At 39.2% G+C, this 12442-nt stretch overlaps 2 protein-coding genes across 4 annotated transcripts in view; both read left to right on the top strand.

Annotated features, from left to right (window-relative positions):
* Window positions 1-587: 587 nt before the first annotated feature.
* dck (deoxycytidine kinase) lies at window positions 588-7143 on the top strand. The gene is made up of 7 exons (XM_044334311.1): window positions 588-797; window positions 1127-1242; window positions 4019-4212; window positions 4370-4517; window positions 4705-4820; window positions 5222-5321; window positions 6932-7143. The coding sequence occupies exons 1-7, from the start codon at window positions 701-703 to the stop codon at window positions 6956-6958; spliced, it is 798 nt and encodes a 265-aa protein (XP_044190246.1). The 5' UTR covers window positions 588-700; the 3' UTR covers window positions 6959-7143.
* A 662-nt stretch (window positions 7144-7805) lies between these two features.
* The window catches only part of LOC122968508 (electrogenic sodium bicarbonate cotransporter 1-like), a 32587-nt gene continuing 27950 nt past the window's right edge, over window positions 7806-12442 (top strand). The window contains exon 1 of one of the 3 annotated variants that reach the window (XM_044333801.1): window positions 7806-8324. In XM_044333801.1, the coding sequence (XP_044189736.1) occupies window positions 8305-8324 (20 nt within the window). In that variant the 5' untranslated portion in view covers window positions 7806-8304. The remainder of the gene's footprint in view (window positions 8325-12442) is intronic. The other 2 variants (XM_044333799.1, XM_044333800.1) reach the window with 2 other exon arrangements.

Genomic DNA, 12442 nt, shown 5'->3' with positions numbered 1-12442 from the left:
TGATTTGTATGTTTACTGTTTACAAGTTCACAACAGATTTTTTTTCCTTTCATTTTCAGTATATTAATACAAGAGAATAATACTTTTTGCCACGCACACGCTCCATGCACTGACTGAGTGTTGTGTTGTATGAAGCAGAGATCATATCATCAGGTTAAAAGCAATGGAGGGCTGGGGGTCTACAGTTCTGAGGGACTGTAGCTGTCCTGTGTTTTCTCTTTGATTTACTCATTTCATTTAGCATTTTTAACACTGTTTTTGATAGTTCAATATAAATAAAATGCTCAATACATGTGTATAATAGTGTTTGATGTTTTTACATTAAGGTTTTAATACTTAACATAATGTAAATTATAAGGTTTAGTATAATTACATTGAACAATTTAAGTGATATATGTACACACATACCAATCATAGGTCAAAACATTGGACATGAAGAGCCGTTTGGGAGCCGAAAGAGTCGTTATTGCTGAACTGAGACAAATGATCCGGTTCACTAAGCAGAACCGGAATTCCCACCACTGCCGGACTGTGGACACACGTGAGGACCAGCTGCTGCTTCCTGGGCGGAGACGCATCTGTGCAAACTGCCGCTTCCTGACGTTTGTTGCCGCCAAAACTTTAAAACAACAAGGGAGCCTGCACCAGCTGCACAGTCCGCTTTAATCAGCAAAAAAAAGGTTTCATTTATTTGCTGGAAATGTCTTTTCATCCGAAGAGACCCTGCCCCGACCCCGACCCGATGAACGACTCCATGGAGAAGGTGATAAAGCGGATATCGATCGAGGGGAACATCGGTGAGTTAATACGCTGGTTTTGGAACAATTTATATTACAAACTGGCTTAAATCCTAAACTGCAAGCTGACATAACTAACTTGCAAGTAAACACTAAACTTGTCAGTCTGTGTGTAATAGTGGGTGGCTTCAGAAAGGCATTAACCCTTTATTGATACTTTTTTTTTTTTTTAAAAGGTAACTTACAATTTTAGCGCCAACTGCAAGACTCTTGTCACTGTATATAAAAGTACTAATAGTTAATATACCTGCAGTGTAGTGTGTAACGTTAGCATAGATGTCAAATGCAAATATGACTGAACTTTTAATTTATGCATCCTTTGTGTTCAGCGGCGGGCAAATCCACCTTTGTCCGCCTTTTGGAGCAGGAGAGCGCGGACTGGGAGGTGGTGCCAGAGCCCATCGCCAGGTGGTGCAATGTACAAACAAAAGGCAGCGACTTTGAGGTATGATGCAGTATATTACAGCATTAAGAGGTTAGGGTCTTAAATGACGGGTATTAAAACAAAAGCCAGGCGCCCAAATGATCATTGAAATAGGGTTTTTCCTCGCCATAATCATTCCTCCTGTTCATACTGGCCATTAGAAGATCCCTATAATGAACATGCAATGTAAGTGATGGGGGGGGCAAAAATCCACAAGCCTCCTCCTGTGCAAAAATGTATCTAAAAGTTTATCTAAAGCTAATATGAAGCATCAACCGTCCACATTGGTCAAATCAGGTAGATAGCTTTTAACATTAGTGTTTTTAGTTCAATAAATGAAACAGAACAAGGGCGCAGAGTGTCATAGACATTCTTGCATATTGAAAATGGTTTGACCCATCCCCTATACCTCACTGAACACTAAATTTCTTTTGATCAACCCAGTTTCTTTCAAAATAATGGGATTAGACTCTCTAACCTGATGGCAAATACATTTTTTTAGACTAATTTCGTCCGTTCCAGTCTTCCTGATTTCCCTCTTTTTAATGTTTCTCGTTCTTAAGAGTATTTAAGGCAGAGAAAAACGACACGCTCCACTGATTCCTCTGTTTGACAGTGTTCACATAATCCTGAAGGATGTTTGCTTCAAACATCACATTACTAGCCTACTCGATTCTTGACTGGCCGACTGCGCCTGCCAATACCCTCCGATCCGTGCAAGGGGAGGGGGGCTATGCTGTGTGCCAGAGAACGAGAACATAATTTGTGATACGACGATGATTGAAAAAAAAATTATTGAAATATTTATTTATTTTTTTTATTTTTTTTAACACTGGCCCAAACAGGCAAATGAGTTGCTAGATTTACTAGCCCAATGTGGCATTTTACTTGCCCCGGGCAATTGGTCAAGCCTTATTCATTATTGCCCTTTCAGAGGAACATGATCCTCCAATCCTCTCACTGCCACTGATTCAACATGCAGTGTGCTCCTGTTAAGATAACTGTCTGAAAGAGTCTTCATCTGTATTTAGAGTGCAGCTGCCATCTGTCCCTATATATGCACTGGTTACTGCTAGAGCAGCAGCAGCACATACTCAGAGGAACAGATGGTCTCACTCTGGACAGATGAACATGCCATCATAAGGACAAACATCTCTACTTCCCACACAACTGCAGGCCGAGCCTCACCCTCAGCCTCATTTTCAGGGGTTAAATGCACCCATAAACAGTTTACAGCTGCTGCTGTAGATCTGACATAAAGCAGCACGTTCGTTAAATTAGAGTATGTATTTTGAAGTACGGCTGCAACGGATGATTCTGCCAAGTATTTACTCAATAAATCATTTAGTCGATGAAAAAAAATAGTGAAAAATTTGCATTCACAAATTCTTGGAGGTCACAACGACGTTTTGTTTTGCCTGATTAACAGTCTAAAACATATATTAATATTATATGTATAATTATATATTAAATTCACTGTCATATGACAACAAAAAAGCAAATTATGAGAAGCTGGAACCTGAAAATGTTTTGTATTTTACATCCAGTAATAACTGAAACAATTATTCGATTATCAAAATAGCTGCAGCTCTAGAAATGTAAAACAACATTCAGATATCAGTTGAAAATAGATTTTATCATGTTGAACATGCATTGGCTCTGTATTAAGGATATGTGACTGCATTTATGTAGGCTGGCTGAATCTACCCATTATTTTCATTGTTGATTAATGATATCCATTAATCTTTTTGGTCTATAAAATGTCAGAAAATAATGAAAAATGCCTGTGATAATTTCCCACAGTCTTTAGATGTCGTCTTTTGTCTGACTAACAGTCCAAAAGATATTTGCTGCTTATTAAGATATTCAGTTTACTACCATGAGTGACAAAGAATCATCAAAGCCTCACACTGAGAAGCTGAAACCTGCAGATGTTTGGTATTTTTGTGTAAGAAGAAGAAGAAGAAGAAGAAGAAAAAAAAAAAAGCAGATTATCAGAATAGTTGTAGTTTTATTTAATTTTTTTTCAATCAACCAATTGTTGCAGCTCTGCATTTATGGTATTTTTAACATTATTTTTGCTTTCTAAATCAGTTAACGTGACCAATTTTATAACAAAAAAATGGGAAGTTGTCTTTCAGAACTCAATTAGTCGAGCGTGACCAGTTTGAAGAAAAACACTTTTTTATATTTAAACTGAGTTTTTCTTTCATTAAATCTATCAGTCTTAAATGATCTTTTCTTAAATCCATGATAAGAATAATGTAAAGGCAGAACTATTTTCATCTCAAAGATTATTTTCTGCTCTACACGTGTATACTGTAACACACACTGCACTTTATGCTACATTACACACTGTGTAGTAAAGTGTAAAGTGATAGCAGAGGGTTATTATCAGAATATACAACTGTTATGAAGTCCTCTAACAAGGCTCCTCGCTCATCTGCCACCACAACTATGAACCGTACAGCTACAGTAGTTTGATCCTGCGCCCTCTGCTGATCATTGGACAGAGTTCATAGAAGCAAATGTCAACCGAGAGTTTTGAAAAATGTTTGTTTGCAAATGTACAATAAGTAGGAAGCTGTACGGAGCAGTATAAATACCTGCACTAATGTAATACAAAGAGTCAGCAAGAATTAATGACAATTTATTACATGAAATGTCGGCTAAGAGTTTTGTATACACAAATCTTCAAGCAGCCACTTCAAATGATGAAATACCACATTTAACCAAATTTCAAACATCTCAATTGCAACAAATGTATTAAACTCAAATTTTAAATCTCATTTACCAGGAGCTGACCACATCTCAGAGGAGTGGAGGGAATGTATTGCAGATGATGTATGAGAAACCGGAGAGGTGGGCCTACACCTTCCAGAGCTACGCCTGCATCAGCCGGGTGCGAGCCCAGATCAGGTCAGCCAACGGGAAGCTCCGAGAGGCTGAGAACCCTGTGCAGTTCTTCGAGCGGTCCATCTACAGTGACAGGTATCAGTGAAATCAGTGAGTTTTTAATGAGAAGGACCATGCTGGTAACTTCCTGACCTCATAGCTCATGACTTTAATTTGAAAATATCTTTTGAAAGATAAGAAAGTAAGTTTATAATTCATGTTCATTGCTTTCCCTGTGTTCCTCATGTCACAGGTACATCTTTGCAGCCAACCTCTATGAGGGCGAGTGTCTGAATGAGACAGAGTGGTCCGTCTACCAGGACTGGCACGGCTGGCTGCACAGCCAGTTTGGCAAGCATATCGAGCTGGATGGTATCATCTACCTCAGAGCTCCACCGGAGGTAGCCCCCCCCCCCCCCCCCCCACCTCTCCAGCTTCTTTTACTGCATTGTTATTCAATCACATCTAGATAAAAAAGGCTTTTGCTTTAGAAATTTTTAATTTTACTCTTGACCCCCCCCCCAAAAAAAGAATTGAAATGTCACTACACAAAGATGTCAATAATTTCCTTCCTCTTGTCGTGTGCAGAGATGTTTAGAGAGGTTGCACCTGAGAGGCAGAGAAGAAGAGCAGGACATCCCCTTGGAGTATTTGGAGAAACTCCACTTCAAGCACGAGAGCTGGCTGCAGCACAAGACCATGACGTGAGCACACGCACGCACACACATGCTAACTTTTATGGCACCAGAAACTGTACTCGTGTTTGTGAGGACAACAGATGTATTTGTGTTACAGTATAGAAGAGTGTGTGGGCATTAGAAAAAGACCCAATTCATGAAGTAACCTGGGGGCAACTTAGTCATCGAAACCGTCTCTCATACATGTGATCTGCATCTCCCCCCATTAATAGAGTTTAGAAATGCATGAGGCCGGAAATTAGTTGTTTCTTTAGTCCATTCATGTGTGTAAGCTTTTCCTTACATAGACAAATGTTTCCTGAAGGATATAACCTAAACATGATGGGGGGGAAAAAAAGATGCTGATTCATGGAAATAAATAGTTAAACATCACTAACAGCGTGTCCCATGTCACCTTTGACCCACAGCATGGAGTTTGACTACCTCAGTGACGTGCCAGTCCTGACAATAGATGTGAATGAAGACTTTAAGGGGAATAAAATGAAGTGTGCTGACATGATTGAGAAGGTGAGTAACGAGTTCGATAGTGCATTAGGATTTGTCTCCATCCAAATATTCCAAAAGGACGTTGAATCAAAAACCCTGTAGATGTTTCCTATAACACTTTACTGTTCACTATAAACAACATCCACCAGCTGGATTACTGCTACTTTGAGTATTTCTATTTTATCTTACTTTATACTTCTACTTTATTACATTTCAGAGGGAAATATTGTACTTTTTTTACTTGATTTTCATTTCATTTCTTTGACAGTGAGAATGCTCATTGAGCAACAGAAAGAAACAATGTCACAACACAATACAGAGTAGTTAACAATTCATATTAAGTAAGCTGGAAAAAAAAAAAACTTGCAAAGACAGGAAAAGCGAAGTATCGATAACGACAGACAACAGGAAGGCAGCAGAGAACGGAAACCAGTATTCTGATTATCTAATTGTACTTCACATGTATTTTGACACCTGCAGATTTAATAATTTATCTAAAAATATAATCTGGCATCATAAATAAGGTATTGTTTTACGTAAAACTACCCTACTGCAAGCCCCACCTTGACCAGCTACAACATTTAAATGCTGCTTATATGTTAAGGCATCAATAATGATAATCCTAATTATATGTATAAAATATACCAATGGCAGCACTTCAAAAAGTCTCCAATCTATTAAGTATCTTTTGTCAATTATTGAGCCATAAAAGTCGTATTTTCTTAAACCAAGTGAAAGAATCTGACAGTTGTAGAAACATGTTTCAAATACACATCAACTTGTTTCAAGAACTACAAATGTCAGTATTTTTGAAAGAAGACAGAATAAGAAAAATGACACAAATGATTTTACAAATTTGGTTTGTGTTGGAAACATGTAGAAATGATCTCACCACACTGGCAAACTTTTTCACTTTCACTTTAGCAGAACGAGACATTTGGGACTTGATAATGGACAAATGTACTTGATAAGATGTTGTTTTTAGCAGTGAGGCGCCTTTCTGCCTCTGATAATACTTAATACTACAATAATGTTTTGACTTTAGTAGTATTTTACATTGTGTGAAGAATTTGAATACTTGAGCTTTGATTCCAGCTTATCTTTGTACACTTCTGATGAAGTTGGTCACTACTTAAAATAATAAAAACTCTCACATGTTGCATCAGATAGTTTTTTTTTTGCACAAACTGACTGGAGCCTTTAAAACATTTGTAAACTGCGCTATCATCAGGATCAAACTGGCTGAAATGAGGAATTTAAAATTTGTTAGGTTATATGCACTGAACTGAGTATGATCTCTGATACTGAGACTCACACTCTCTCACACACACACACACACACACACACACAGGTTTCACAAGGAAATGGAAATGAGGCCTGAAGAGTTGCTTACGTAGTAGTTTCGTGTTGATGGTAAACACAGACGCTTTTTCGAGATTCCCCTCCCATTCAAAAGAAACTGGCAAAGAATTAAACCCAGTTGTACACACAATGCTTAACATAAATGACACAACACGACTTGTTTTTCAGTCAGTGTTGCAACTAAATAAAGGAAATCAAAGTTATGATTGTCACCAGTGTTAGCGTTCACTGCTAATGCTAATCGTTTACCTGTTGTGCTTCTTTTTCAGGTGAAAGAGTTCTTGAGCACCTTGTGAAGACGTAAAGATCACCTGTTGGTGGACAATATAAATGGTGCTCAAAAGAAGGAAAAGTGAAGTATTACTTGTGAAACAATGAAATGCCTCAACATCACAATTCCTCTATAAGATCATTAAAAATGATCAGCAGTTTTTTTTTTATCATCTGTAATATATTTATAAATGCTTTTGTGTGCAAATGATGTGTGTGGTTTTTTTTGGTATTAAAAAATGACAATAAACTTGAAATACTTGATCATTTTGAGTTTTGGTTTTCTAATATGTGACCTTCGCTGCTGTTAAAAAAAAGTGTCTTGAGAAGAAAGAGCATCTTAGTTAAAAGTTAAAACCAGACACATAAAGTATTGCTCACATAACTTTATGTTTCAGTCATACTGGTCTTCCAGAAGATGTCGCCAGTCCCCATAACAACAGTCCAGTCAGCTATTCTTGACTGCTGAGCTTGCCTTTACCTGGTAGCTCCAATAGGATTTGAGTAAAGCTACCTGGAATAGGTGCTTCAACTTTCTCTTATAATGACTTATAATTAGAGATCAGGTCAGGATGCATACCGAAGTCAAGCTCCAGGACTTTTTGGTGCACAATTAAGTAAAAATCATAGTATTTAAAATTCTGCAGTAGTGTAGTTATACGTCCAGTTAATGTTTAAGACTGTGTGGCAAAAGCTTAAAATTAATATACCGGCACATGGTGCAATTATCCGTAATTAATGGTCGAATTTGAAGCGCCAGAAAAGAAGATCCAAGTAGTGAAACTGTCGGGATTGTGTGCAATTAACTTCACTCAGTAAAGTGCTGCAAATTCCAATGATCTAGTATGTTTCAAATACTTTAGCAGATCCACTGAAACTATAATCTGCTTCTTTTAAAATGCAAAGTGAACAATGGAGAAACCATTTGTGAATTTAAGGGTTTGGTGCGCCACCCAAGAGCAACTTTATGACCTCCACCCCCCCTCCCGGTGGCGTCACGCAGGAGGAGGGATGGCACTTTAAATATGGAAAAAGACACGCTGCGCTCACACTGAGAGTCTCCACACGCTTCCAGCGGGACACATAACACGAGTCTCTTCTCCCAAGATGTTACCTGGGCACAACCTGAAGGAGTCTAGCACGATATGAGGATTGTGTGTCTTTTTTTTTTTTAAGTTTGTTTTGTAGAGCCGAAGAAATCATTCCAGCGAGATAGCACCAGCTCATCGACTACTTATCTTTTCTTACTTTTTTATCCACTTGAAAAGCGCGACATCCAGAGTAGGAGAAGATTTTTCCCAACACAGACTAAAAGAGACACTGAGTCTACTGAACATCAGACTGATCAACTTTAAAAGCGAAGCTTGCCACCATGAGTTCCGAAAAGACCAAGTAAGTTTATAATCTCTCTCTTCTTTCCTTGTGAAACTTTACCTTATGGCTTGCAGCTCATACGTCAGAGCGATTTCCTGGCTAGGTAAATAACGCAACAGGTGAAACTCACCAACTAATTTCAAATCGGACGCATTCAGTGTGTTATCCGGTGTCTTTAGAGGATTTTCTCTGCGTAAATCTGGGTTCATCTGGGGTTAATTTGCTATTAGTGACATACCTTTAGTCAAATGCATGTAGACTATTTATTAGGCTACTATCACGTTAGGAAATATTTCATTCATTTGATTAGAGTAATACTCTTGGCCGCCACTGTTGCCGCACCGCTGTGACTACGAACTGCCGGTAATCTATTTTCCAAGAACCTGTCACTATCAATTAAAGAGACGCAGGGAGCGCAGGCCAAGTGGTTGGGATCTTTGTCTTCAATACAACTTTTATGAATAAAGTTGCGAGTATGACTCACAGACCATGTGGTCCGTGAGTTGAAACCCCAAAAATCCACATTTCAGCGTGTGCGTCCACATTGCGCAATGACGCGCATGCCAGAGCCGCAACAAATCAGGCTTCGGGGGTTACTGTCAGACACGGAAACACACACGCACGAGTCTACATGCGGCAGAAATTCAACTTCATTTGCAGCCAGTGTGGGGTAGTTATAGGTATTAAGGTTTAAAGTATGAGGATATTTACTATGTGGGGCTCAGTCCCTCAGTGTTACTAACACCCCCCCCCCCCCTCCTCCAAGCAGCAAGTGAAACCAGTAGATAGCATTGACTCATTTAAATGGCTACAGAAACTGTCAAAACACAAAGCAATCCTTCATTCCTCCGCATCTTTTGTAGAGATTGCGAAACGGGGAAATGTTTTTCTCTTTTAATGTTTGTGACTCTTCCTTCTCGGTGGTAACTGGAATCTTGTGGCGCATGAATGCTCTTTTGTGTTTTGCTGAATGATCTGTGAGCAATCAGACATCCATCCATTTCCTCGTTCATTTAAGTTGAAAATTCCAAAAGTCAAGACGGACCTGAGCAGCAGGCAGCTTATTTGTAATACAATTGGTGCTTAAAAGACACATAATCACCTGATGGCGTCCCTCCTTTTGTCATCTCTCTGCTCTACTGCCAGTTTGACGTGCAAACACACAAACTGCTACATCCTGTATTCCATTAATGAGGAAATAAATAATTGAAACAAGTTGTTGAATGATCAATTAGTCGTTCCAAAAAATGAATCTGCATTGATTTAATCTTTGAAATCATTTTACAAGAAGAAAACTCCAAATGTGGTGATTTGCTGCTTTTCTCTTTTTTAAAATCACTGTAAATGGAATATTTTGGGGTTTTTGACTGTTGTTCAGATATCATTTTGGACTGTGGGAAGCTGTAATGCAAATGTTTTATAACCCAACCGATTGATTTAAGATTTATTGAAATAATTGGCAGATTAATTAATAGTGAAAATCATTGTTTTTTTTGCAGCCCTAAAAAATATTGCATCACTCAACTACTGCAGACTTACAGGTGGCTGTGAAAAGTTCTTACTTGCTTCAAAAGTTTATTACATTTCAACACTGAATTTCATTTATCTGGCTGAATTGATGTTTGACTGCTGGCTCTGTTCCGTATGTAGCGAAATATTTTACAGCCACCTTTTCCAAGTCTAGCGTCACTTTAAGGCTCATAAATCATCACCGTACTGCGTGTTGCGTTGGCCGTGGCTGGGGGCACCTGTGCTCTCGTTGAACCCTGCTGGTGGGATTGGGTGCGTCATTCTGTTAAAGAGAAGAGATGGGGATGATCCCTGATCCTGAGCAGCTGATCCTGGCTCCTCACGCACCGACAGGTTTATCCAGCCTCATCAGGTCACCATGCAAACAGAAGCAAAATGAGAAGTTCACCCCAGCATGAGATGAATGATGAATGCAGATGGTTTCTCTGACCCTCACTCATCTCTGATTTTTTTTTTTTTTTTTATTAATCAGGCAGAGGAAGTCATAGCAGGAAATGAAAAAGAAGATCAAGAAGATTTCCTGCATTTACAGTGACGTGAATGAGGATCTTATCTGCCTTATGTTTTTATACACAGACACAAGATATGCATTCAGCCTCTGCTTTGCTTCCTGTTATCTGATTTTAACTTAGGGAATAAGTCATTTAGACTTTGCAGACTATTGCTGAAGAGTAGATTTAAGTTTCTTATCCTCTCCATCTACCTGCTTTAAATATTCAGCCCAAAATTACAATATCCTTTCTGCTTAATCCCACTTTTACATATCAGTCCAATTAATTTTGATTTAGCACTAATTCAAAACAGGAATGCTGAGCTCATCTCACTCCTCCTGCATCCTAGCTGTCTGTGTGCCACCTGTGGGTCTCCCCCCCCCCCCCCCCCCCCCCCCGTCTGAGGCCTCAGTGTGGAGTGATTAACATGGCTCCGTGGACTTGCTATAACCAGCAGTAAACCTGCAACATGAGCTTTCCTCGCTCTCCTGTGTGGCCGACGGTTTTCTGAAGGCGCTCTCTCTGTGTCACATGGCCTGCCTCCATACACACACACACACACACACACACACACACACACACCATCACTAACAGCTTGGTACCAGTTGCAGAGGTAAATGCTATAAGACTGAGCTGTGTTCCTGGAAAGCTTTAGGACAATATAAGACCCTGAAGCATACTTTCTGTTGCACATGTTTGTTTTGAAGAATTAATTAAAGAAGAATATGATTCACTGATCATATTCTCAGTTGTATTACTTGAACTGGTGCAAGTATTTCACGAAAGAAAAGAGTGTGACAAAGGTAACTCCCTGAAGCTGGTGGTATTTTCTGTACGCGCTGTCCTGGAGGGAAAGAAGATAGAGTACAAGCAGAGAAGAGAACACGCAAAGAAATCTGGAGCTAAACGATAAGGTGCCTTGTGGGAACTCGACCTTTCTCTTTTTTTTTGTGAGCAACAATGGGCAACAAAAGGAGGGTACAGGGGCTAATCGCTGTATTAGTATTGCTTGTAAACTTGGCACCAACCTTGGCCACTCCTCATCACTTGTTTGATCTTGGAGCCGGTAGCTCAACATTACATCTGCTATCAGCGTTATACCTCTATCTCTCTCAAGGCCAGATATGATATCCACTAGGGAAATTCAGATGAGCTCGCAGTGCAATCAGAGGAACATGTTGTATCCTTCCTGACTTTGTTTATTTAGCAGTTTGTGTACACTGCTGGCATCCCCTCATTTTTCGTACTGTGTCATCCTCAGACGGGGATTGTTCAGTGGCAAATGCTAACTGTCCTCATGTTTATTGACATTCTTGATACGCATCCTAAATCAAATATTTATTTTTTTGGTGTTTAGCAAAACACTTTCCATACAGCGGTTGGCCAGATAATCCACGGCAGATGAACCGCTAATTTTATGCTGACACGCGTACACCGTCTCCTCATTACAGAGTGAAAAGAATTGACTTATATATATTTATGCACAGACTATCCAAACTGTCTGTATTTATGTTGAAGCCTCATTGGAAATTAGATAAAACTAGTTATGAATTCCTTATGTAATGAAATTGCAGCCTCTGTTTTTCTTTTCTTTTTGTAGTTAGAAGTGGGTGTGTTGTTTGCTCCGTATCTGTTTTTGGCATAAATATATTCCTAAATTGAGAATTGCAATATGTTGTGGCCTAAACCACTTTTCATGGCCTGGATTAGTCCACACTTTGCTGGACTGGAGGAGCCACATTCCTACAACCTTCCCGGAAGGTTCAGGCTTGATGATCAAAGGAAAGTCCAAGTCATGTAGCCAAGGAAGATGTCTCTGGCCTCGTTGGGACCTGGAAGTAAACATGTGGCCGTCTGAGTGCATTTGAAACCCCAGTATGACTGTCAGTCTTATAACGAAGGTCCATCTTGCTGTGAAAACAGTGTTGTGCAATTTATATATGCAATGACAGAGAGAAAAAAGGAGCCGGTTTTAAAAATATATTCATGTTGTGTGCAGCAGAGTAGGTGGATTGTTGTATGTGGGTGATAGCTTTAGAAATGCTGATGCACTTAAGGCAAGACAACTCATTTCGCAATATTGCCATGCAGTTTTACATAATGTTTTTAAATAAC

Source organism: Thunnus albacares, chromosome 18 (assembly GCF_914725855.1).
Source record: "Thunnus albacares chromosome 18, fThuAlb1.1, whole genome shotgun sequence".
NCBI classification, from domain to species: domain Eukaryota; kingdom Metazoa; phylum Chordata; class Actinopteri; order Scombriformes; family Scombridae; genus Thunnus; species Thunnus albacares.
Note: the sequence above shows the minus strand (reverse complement) of the source record. Positions and strands in the feature narration are given on the sequence as shown.

What these genes read in the sequence shown, in the direction of transcription:
- dck (XM_044334311.1), top strand. Translation starts at nt 701, where the DNA reads ATGTCTTTTCATCCGAAGAGACCCTGCCCCGACCCCGACCCGATGAAC. An exon ending in ATCGATCGAGGGGAACATCG is followed by an intron (nt 798 to 1,126) that starts GTGAGTTAATAC and finishes CTTTGTGTTCAG; the next exon opens with CGGCGGGCAAATCCACCTTT. An exon ending in CTGCAGCACAAGACCATGAC is followed by an intron (nt 4,821 to 5,221) that starts GTGAGCACACGC and finishes TTTGACCCACAG; the next exon opens with CATGGAGTTTGACTACCTCA.